Here is a 9,238-nt window from a genome sequence, read left to right as displayed (position 1 = left end):
AACAGGAAAACAATGGTGTGAATGCTTAAAAGCATTCACACAATAAAGAGAAACAGGAAAACAATGGTGTGAATGCTATAAAGCATTCACACAATTAATTTCAACATTAATAAAAGAAAATAAATAAATAAAATACTCTGAGCACAGTCTGCAATACACATGAGATTGAGCATATCTTTGTTTTTAATCTGTCATTTCTCAACACAAGCTGATCTTAGAAACTCTGACATTAAAAGAGGCAGATGATATGGATCCATCCGAGGAGTGCTAGGCTTTTAAATGATTGTAATTGTCAATTTTGTGCTAAAATACTTAATTAATCCTTATTTTTCTTACATTTGATCTCATCGCTGTTGAAGGAACCAAACTGTCGTCGCATACAGCATGCGTTGAAACCCTGACGCCACCTTGCTCCAGGCGCACCTCTCAGCCTGGAGAGGAGGGGAACCGTCTCGTGTTCTCCCTCAGAGAGTGGCGTGCAGGAGGTTTGCTGCCAACGCTCAGCAGCTCCACAGCATCACTGCAAACAAGCTGCACGACAGAGACAAAGAAACTGGACGTTTTATACACTGCTTGTTTTATTTCTTTCATGTATGGAGATATAGAGACGCTGTGAGGCAGGTGAGTTTCTTTTAGCTTCTTTACTTCAATTGCAGATTGTTTCTCATGTTGCTTTCATAAACTGCTGAATACTTTGCATGTTATTGACCTATTTTAGAAGAACTTCACGTATAAAGAGGATTTTATTTAAAAAAAAAGATTAAAAAACAATAAAAGTAAGCATAGCCTGAAAAAATACACTATTTGCTTTTATCTGTTTTTAACTTATAATGCTTTTGCATGTTGCCTTTATTCACTTGTTTAATGCATTGTATTTTTTGATCTGTTTTCTTGTCTTTGAACCCTGGCCGTCCTTCTGTTAGCAGTCATATTAGGAGGGATCTTGGCTCCTGCAGGTGCTCCTCCTGCAGGGCTGAGCTCTTTGGCTGGCTTACCGTTTCCTCAGCAGAGGGTTTGCTGGCAGGAGCAACATCTGAGCAGGTACAGACAAACAAGTGCACGCCACGCAAACGCCACTGAATCCGGCCCCGAAAGGTGCAGGCTTTGAAATGCGGGAGCCCATTTCTGCCTCTCTAAAAAGAAAAAAAAAAGATTTTCTAAGTCATTATTATAAGATGCTATCTCAAAACTACAAAGGATTTCCTGGAGTTACAGTCGATTTTGTGTTTACTAAGTTACCTGTGGCAGCCATCTCGAATCCAAATGACTCTAAGTTGAAGATGTGCATCCAGGGATTTCTTACTTTTAAGATCGGTTTGATTGTTCACAAGATATTTTGCCAGCAGACATTTTCACCAATAGTTTATGGCAAATTTTCAGTCAAAAAGCTGAAGGATCTTTAAGCTTTCACAGTATATCTTGGGGATCGCTGACAGCTACTATCACACCAAATTAGAACTCTGTATCTCTAAAACGGACTGAGTTATAGTCAATTTTGTGTTTGCTAAGGTAGCTATGGCGGCCATCTTAAATCAGAGCAACTCCAAAAGTTATTCAGTTGCAGATGTGCATCCTGTGACCACTTTCTGAGAGTTTCATAAAACCTGTCAAATGGTTCTTGAGGTATTTTGGTAACGGACAGTCAGAGTAGACATTATAGTTCAAGACATGGTGTTAATGGGCTCAAACATGATGGAAAATGAGAAAAAAAAACCCAAATAGGTTCAATATAATAGCCAGTGAACAGTTATTTGGTTGCCATTATGATTTGCAGAGCCTCTGCCTGCCTCTGCTGTTTTGTCATTTGGTTAACCTAGTTGCCATGCAAACAGCTTTAACCAATCAGAAAGTCAGATTTTCCCACCCTTTTTTAGGTGGCAAAGAAGGTCCTTATGTATGTTTGTCAGAACTAGAAACTGTTAGAGAAGTACAGTTCAAACAACATCCACTGTATAAAAACTGTAAGTCGTTTTGAAAAAGAAATCTTGACCTGTGTCTGAAAGGAGAGACTGGTTCTCACTCGTGTAAAATCTCACTTTCCTGCAGCGCTTTATAACAGCGATGTGACAAGTTAAAAACACCCCTCACACCCTGAGTCAGACAGGTTAAATATGGGTCTAAGACAGGGGTGGGCAACCCTGGTCCTCGAGGGTCTCTATCCTGCATGTTTTACTTGTTTCTCTGCTCCAACACACCTGATCTGAATCAATGGGTGATTAACAGGCTTCTGCAGAACATGAGGAGGAGATTTAACCACTGAATCAGGTGTGTAATTTGAATTTGTTTTGATGTGTAATTTGTACATGTAGGGGTAAAAGGAGTTTGCTCGCTAACCAACCATGCTTTGGTCGCAGACCTCCACCGTCTAGGTCATGTGACCTCTCACTCCATCAGTTAAGAGTCCTTCCCATTGGTTTGTAGTAGGTTTTTTTTTTTGCACGTCAAGTCGCCATGGTAACTCCAAACGCCGCTGAAGGTAACAGCACACATCTCGAGACTGAGCCAGCTGTTTTGATGTATAATCTGTGTGGGGGGGCGCTTTCTTCTGTTCAAGCCGAAATAAAACTTAACGGGAGAATAAAAATACAGTTAGGAGGGTGGATCACAACAGGCGCTGCCATAGAAAAGCATAGAAGGCCCCGCAGCACTTCCTGGGCTTTTCTATAGCAAACCCCACTTTTAAAATACTAGGTCATAGTTCTAACAACCTAAGTCACAACAGTGAGATACTAAGTCATATATTTGAGATACTGCTGAATAATTATGAAATACTATATTATATTTCTGAGATGCTAAATCATATTTTTGAGATAGTAAGTAATAATCTTTACATGCTAAATCATAATTTTGAAATGCTAAGTTATAATTAATAGATGTTAAGTCCTAATTTTGAGATAGTGTTTCATGTATACGACTTAGAGGGTTTCTGTTTATTAGAGTGGTGGAAATTTGGCCGAACTTGCAGGATTCCTTCCTGACGTCTGGACGTTCAGAGGGATCATATGGGCTGCACAGTTTGTGCTCATTAGTCGATGAGTGTTTGCAAACAGGCTTGTTTGTGTCTCTCTCTGCCAAGGTCATGAAGCCTCAAGAGGCAGAGCTTGTCGTTGAAATCTCAAAGGTAAAAGTTCCCTCATAACGAGCTCATTTTTGGTTAAAGAGACAGTACAAAATAAATCGTTTCCAGGATCCGGGATCAGCATTTGCTGCTGTCATCTCAGATAGCTGAAGTGCTGCCGCATCATCACTCACAGATGATTTTCTGCTTTCCCTCTGACTCCTTTTAGCTACAATGCATGGTCACGGAGCTGAAGAAGGGCTTCACCAGCGCCCTGCTGGAGCTCGCTCAGATCCAGCAAGGAGACACGTACCTGAGGGAGGAGATGGAGGAGAGCCGGAGGAGCTGCAAGAAAAAAGCTCTACGACTGGAGACTCTGGTCGAGTCCCTGAGGGTGAGCCTGAATATGGCAGCAATGACGCTCAGACTCCTACATGATGTTTTCCCTGTTTGACCACCATGTGAAGTAAGTCTTAGCGTCTGATCGACCTGCAGGTAGAACTTGATGTGATGAGGCGTCAGATTGTGCAGCTGTACAACCGGTACGGGCCTCAGGATGGACAGAACGCCACATCGAAACAGAGAGAAAGGTAAAAGCTCAACCCCGGAGCTGTACAGGAATCTCCTAACTCCCATTCTCAACGTGCATTTGAAGTGTTTCATTTTATGTTCTGTTCGGGGTTTGGATTTTATAATCTTGTTTAGTTCAGATAATTGGTTATTTCTCAGAGGCTAGTGTTCTTATAAATCCTTGTGTAATATATTATTATTCTCATCTTTACATAACTTCAGAGATGTGTTAGATCTCAGAGTATAACTAAAACTAAGTTATAGCCATTTTCGTGTTTGCTGAAGTTGCTCAGCTGTGGCAGCCATCTTGAATAGGATCTAGTCCGAAAGTTAATTGGTTGCAGATGGTCATTCAGTGATTCATTTCTGAGGTCTCATTGCAATCTGAGCACTTGTTCTGGAGATATTTCGCTAACAATACAGACAAACAAACACAGGCCTGGGCAAAAACATTACGGCTTTACCTTCGTCTTTGGTCAGTGTTTCTCAAGTTCGTCAAGACATGAATGTCAGTCGTGTGTAGCTGAAGAAGTAAGAAGGGTGAACTCTTACTGCTGTTTAGCTGTCATTTGGAGGCACCAGATCCAGTCAATAGATCAACAACAGACTGAATTGTATTTTATGAAAAATCAATAATCAGTAGTAACAGATTACTTTTATTTATTCACCCAAATATGGTTCACCCATAATAGGAAAACCTTTGAATTGTCTTAAAGTGTTGTTCGTCTCAGTCCTTTCAGTTTCCCCTGTTCCTTTACAACAGGGGTGTCAAACTCCATTCCTCAGGGGCCGCTCTCCTGCATGTTTTAGATGTGTTCTTGCTTTAAAACACCTGGTTTAAATAAATGACTTGTTGCCGTGCTCCTGGAGAACCTGATGATTTTGGTGAGGAGGTGATTAAACCATTTGAATCAGGTGTGTTGGAGCAGAAAAACCTAAAACTTCCAGGACAGACGAGCCTTGGGGCCTCGGGTTTGACACCCCTGACACTTGATCAGCTCGGGCTGTAAGAGTCGGACTCAAAAGCTGTAAATATACAGAAGGAAGAACTCCAACACGAACCTGGAAGCTGAAGCCCAGCCGACAAGGAAGACCGGCTTCCCTGTTGGCTTTCAGTCCCACCCCCTCTATGTTAACGAATGGGTTAAAAAATAAAAGCACACCCCAGATAATGTTTTTTTTTAGATGTTGACTCTTGTTGATTCACATACAGGAGCTCTTATCTTCCTGCTGTATTCTATTATTCATTTATCTAACACATTTACCTGCAATAAGTTATTTAATACTTAAAAGAAAGGATGTGACACCATGATTTTGTGCAAAGGAATAGGTGGGACTTAAAGCCCCACATCACAGTGAGCAGACTCTGGTTCCAAAAATACAACATGGCAGCTTTCCTGCTGCCTTCAGTTTTTTAACAATGAGAGAAGGCAGAGACACGATATCAGTGTACACGTCTGTGGTCTGACCTTCACAGTCAAACCTCTGCAAAACACGAGGGACAAGAAGAAGAGAACAACAGAAGGAACAGATGTTAAGCCAGATTTGTGTGTTGTGGGACGCAGGGAAGATGAATGGATGGCAACTGCTCGTGTGAGTTTTATTGTGAAGCATGGAGGCTGAGGTGTGATGATGTGGGGGTGCTTTGCTGGATTTATTCAAAATCAATGTTTTTTTTTCTCCTCTTATTTATTACCAACTTGAATTTATTAAATAAAACTGGAAGCTACTGTACGTACCATTTGCAAAGTAACCATTGGGTTGACATCTACAACTGATTAACTTCTGGAGTCAATCCAATTTAAAATGGCCGTCACAGCAAAGCCATCTTAGCCAACACAAAAATGTCTACAACTCAGTCAGTTTTACATACATTGAGCTAAAATTAGGTGAGGTGATAGCTGAGATTGATCCCCAATTTATGCTCTGAGCGCTAACAGATTGCACAAAATCTGTTCAAAACCTTGGAATCAACTCTGTCTGTGTCAGAGACCAAGCAGTAAAGGTGTAGAGGACACAGAGAAATGTCTCTAAACTGGGTTTGTATTGCACCCAGAAAGAAGTCAAAAATAACAAGGCTCAAAATATAGTTAATGAGCCCATAAAAAGGTCAACTAAATATAACTCCACTCAAAAAAAATGTCTTACAAACTATTAACTCAGCACACAAAGGATACCCAACTTAACTTGCAAAAACAGACCTATATAGTAATTTGACCAAAGCATTTACACAATCAATAGGGAAACAGACCTACACATCAATACAAATAACAGTGAACAAATAATCTAACTGAACCAAAATACTCCCTTGCTGCCTAGCAAATGGTTGGTCCTGTTGAGCTGACATTGTGTTGTCCAAGTATATAAGTCATTGGTGTTGTCGAAGTCCTCTGTCCTTGGCCACGTGTCTTGCCCAGACAGGAAGCAGCCGACTCTCCAAACCAAATAACTCAAGAAATGTAATTTTTAAATTTAAAGAAAGAAAGAAATTACATTACTAACAAATTTAACTACAAACACACTAACAGAATCGAGTGTGTGAACTGAATTTACCAATGTGTGGCCGAGGCCATCACAGTCTGGTGTGTTTTCAAAGGTTTTTTTTATTAAAATCCAGTCAGTGGCTCGTGAGATATTTTGCAAAGTAATCAATAAATGTACATTTACAACAAATTAACTCAGTTCAAGGTGGCTGCCACAGCTAATTGACATAACCCAACACAAAAATGGCTCTAACCCAGTTAATTTTGCAGATATTGAGCTAAATTTGGCAGAGCAGTAGCTGACAGTGATCCTCAACACATGATCTGAGTGCTAACAGATCTCACAATGTCACGAGAGTGTGCATAACTTCATTTATAAAGTCTGACCAAAACAACTACCATATCGTACCTTTACATTGTAAGATGATTTTAATTAAAAAACTGTCATGAAAGCAGAGGGTGATAATTATCCTTTTAAGGAATGCTAGGCCTTTAATTTACATACAGTCAAAAAGTAGCAGTAAAGTCTATCATAACACTTTATCTTATAATAGTCTTTAGTTTGAAATGATAAACACTAATCTGCCTGCAGCACTATCACATGACTGGACACATGTTGGTTATGTTGGGTTTGTGGTGCATCTGTTTCCTGTCGTGCAGCAGCGACCCAGCAGAACGGTGCGACTGCTGGGCATCCTGCCTGTCCAGAGGAAAGCTGCTCCTTCACTGTTTCCTGCAGGGCCTGAAAGTCGGGCTGAGTGAAAGCACAGGTTTGTCTGCTTCTTCTTCTTCTCCTTTAGATGTTCGTGTCTGTGGTGATGGGAGCAAATCTTCTTACCCTGATTGTCCTGTAGGAGTCCCACAAGGCTCTACTCTTGTTCCAGTTTTTTTCCACTTTGTGTTATTGATCTACCTGATGTTGATGTCCAAATGTAAGCAGATGATATTTACACTCAGTAACATTTATAATGACTCAACTGCAGGACAGGCTCTCTTAGCCTTAATAAATAGATCAAATAAAATGAATGAATTCCAATGTTTTTGTGTGAGGGGAGGACCTTGATATTGTTAATTTGGATATCATGGAATCACGTTAGCTTCACCATTATCTTCAATAAAACACATTACAAAAGTGGCCTAACATAGTTAAATTTAAGCTTCAAAACTTTAAACAAATTAGATGATATTTAACAGTAAATGCTGCCAGGATTTATCTACATCCAGTGATTTTTTTCCCTCTTGATTATTACTGTATATCACTACTTTCACAAAACTTAAAGAAAATCAAACACTCCTAAATATTTAAATCGACTGTATCACATTTAACATTTAACTGTTAATGTTTGCAGTTTGTTCTTGTTTCCTGGCAAATGTAGTTACTATTTTAAAAACAACAAAAGACAATTTTGTGAGAAAAATGTACAAAATGTAGGAGCTAAATAACAAAACATTATTATTGGTAAGATTTTAACCAGGATTTTATATTTGGGAAGTGAGCTAAATGATGAAAATGTGTTTTAAAAGCTGGACTTTACAACTCAGCAGCAGCTCAGATTCAGTATTTTTTTTTCTTTTTCTTTTTAAGACGTGAGAAACGGAATAGTTGCCTTTATTTATAGTTGCCTTAAAGCACACGAGTGCAGCGCCGTGTGTTTCGCTTCACAGATGCTCGACATCAGGTGGCGATGCAGCTCCTGCACTCTGAGTGGGAATATGTGTTGACCTTAAACCAGCTGTATGACAAGTACAAAACGCCCGCCGCTCACCAGGTGACCACAGAGCCACAGTAAGTGTTGGCACAGATCAGGAACTCATGGTCAACTCATTCAACATTGGAGAAAATGAACCATCATCACCCACCTTTCATGCCAGAGTTATCTCACATGATTTGTTAGCGCTTGGAGTTAAGTTATGAAGACTGCCAACTACTACCCTCAACATCTGTAAAACTCACTGACGTATAGCCATTTTCATGATTAGCTGTGGCAGCCATCTTAAACTAAAATAACTTTATGAGAAGTTCATTAGAATCTGTCCAGTGGTTCATGAGCTATTTACTGTAGCTAACAAACAGACGTGGACAAAAACATTATCATCCTTTTGCTTTCGACAGCAGGCGATTAAAAACTGCTGTGTTGTGTCACTGACCACTCTAACAGTCAGGGTCAGAGTGATAAATAATCCTTCTCTGTGATGCAGCCAGACATACGTGACGTTTGTGGAGCAGCTGCTGCAGCGGCACGTTCTCTTCAGAAACACCCTGCAGGAGCGCCTGTACGCCGAACACTGGAAGTCTCTGGTTGGAGACATCTTGGTGCAACTCATCGGCCACAATGAAGTGAGTCAGTGCCCCTTCTTTTGGAGTTTGAACTCTTTCGGTCTGTTTGCGCGAGCTGCGAAAGGCAGGAGGCTGAAATTTTTGTTTCGATCGGTTGTCCAGACGGCTTTTTCCGACATGTACCTCGGATACACAACCACCCTGGCTTCGTTCCTCTCGCTGGAGTTCTACAGACTGAACCAGCCTGAGAAACGCCACAGAATGCAGGTACGCCCCGTGGAGATGTCTGCACATTATTCCAACACGATGCGCTGAAGAGGCGACATTTGCAGACAGCATCTTTCTGTTGGTTTTCACAGAGCGGCCAAATGGAGAGGGAGGAAATGAAACTGCTCTCTTTGCTCCTGGCACCCGTTGCTCGCATACATAGCTACCTGGGTCACATTCAGGTGGGTCAACCGGAGCCGTAAAGAGTGAGAAAACATTAAAAATGTAGAGGATACTAACCCAAATTCTAAATATAGATTAGGCTTTGTGTAAAATGTAAATAGAAGCAGAATGAAATGATTTGCGAATCTCATAAACTCATATTTTAGCCACAATGAAACATGGTATTTCAAACATTTGATGTTTCCTGTGTTCCATTGTGAATAAGAACTGGGTTTGTTATTATCATTTCCTGAACTCGGAGTTGTACACATACAGGTGCTGGTCATAAAATTAGAATATCATGAAAAAGTAGATTGATTTCAGTAATTCCATTTAAAAAGTGAAACTTGTATATTATATTCATACATTACATACAAACTCATATATTTCAAATGTTTATTTCGTTTAATTTTGATGATT

At 40.2% G+C, this 9,238-nt stretch overlaps 1 protein-coding gene across 5 annotated transcripts in view; it reads left to right on the top strand.

Annotated features, from left to right (window-relative positions):
• Positions 1-86: 86 nt before the first annotated feature.
• Positions 87-9,238, top strand: part of LOC108233618 — a 16,811-nt gene continuing 7,659 nt past the window's right edge. The window contains exons 1-10 of one of the 5 annotated variants that reach the window (XM_025004606.2): positions 87-621; positions 924-1,041; positions 3,077-3,121; positions 3,288-3,452; positions 3,554-3,648; positions 6,772-6,881; positions 7,777-7,897; positions 8,311-8,449; positions 8,552-8,656; positions 8,749-8,838. In XM_025004606.2, coding sequence (XP_024860374.1) covers positions 3,080-3,121; positions 3,288-3,452; positions 3,554-3,648; positions 6,772-6,881; positions 7,777-7,897; positions 8,311-8,449; positions 8,552-8,656; positions 8,749-8,838 — 867 coding nt within the window. In that variant the 5' untranslated portion in view covers positions 87-621; positions 924-1,041; positions 3,077-3,079. Of the gene's footprint in view, positions 622-923; positions 1,042-2,824; positions 3,122-3,287; positions 3,453-3,553; positions 3,649-6,771; positions 6,882-7,776; positions 7,898-8,310; positions 8,450-8,551; positions 8,657-8,748; positions 8,839-9,238 lie in introns of those variants that run through there. The other 4 variants (XM_017412202.3, XM_017412194.3, XM_017412212.3 and 1 more) reach the window with 4 other exon arrangements.

This window comes from Kryptolebias marmoratus, linkage group LG10, assembly GCF_001649575.2.
Source record: "Kryptolebias marmoratus isolate JLee-2015 linkage group LG10, ASM164957v2, whole genome shotgun sequence".
Taxonomy (NCBI): Eukaryota; Metazoa; Chordata; class Actinopteri; order Cyprinodontiformes; family Rivulidae; genus Kryptolebias; species Kryptolebias marmoratus.
The sequence above is the reverse complement of the archived record's forward strand: the minus strand, read 5'-3'. Positions and strand labels throughout refer to the sequence as shown.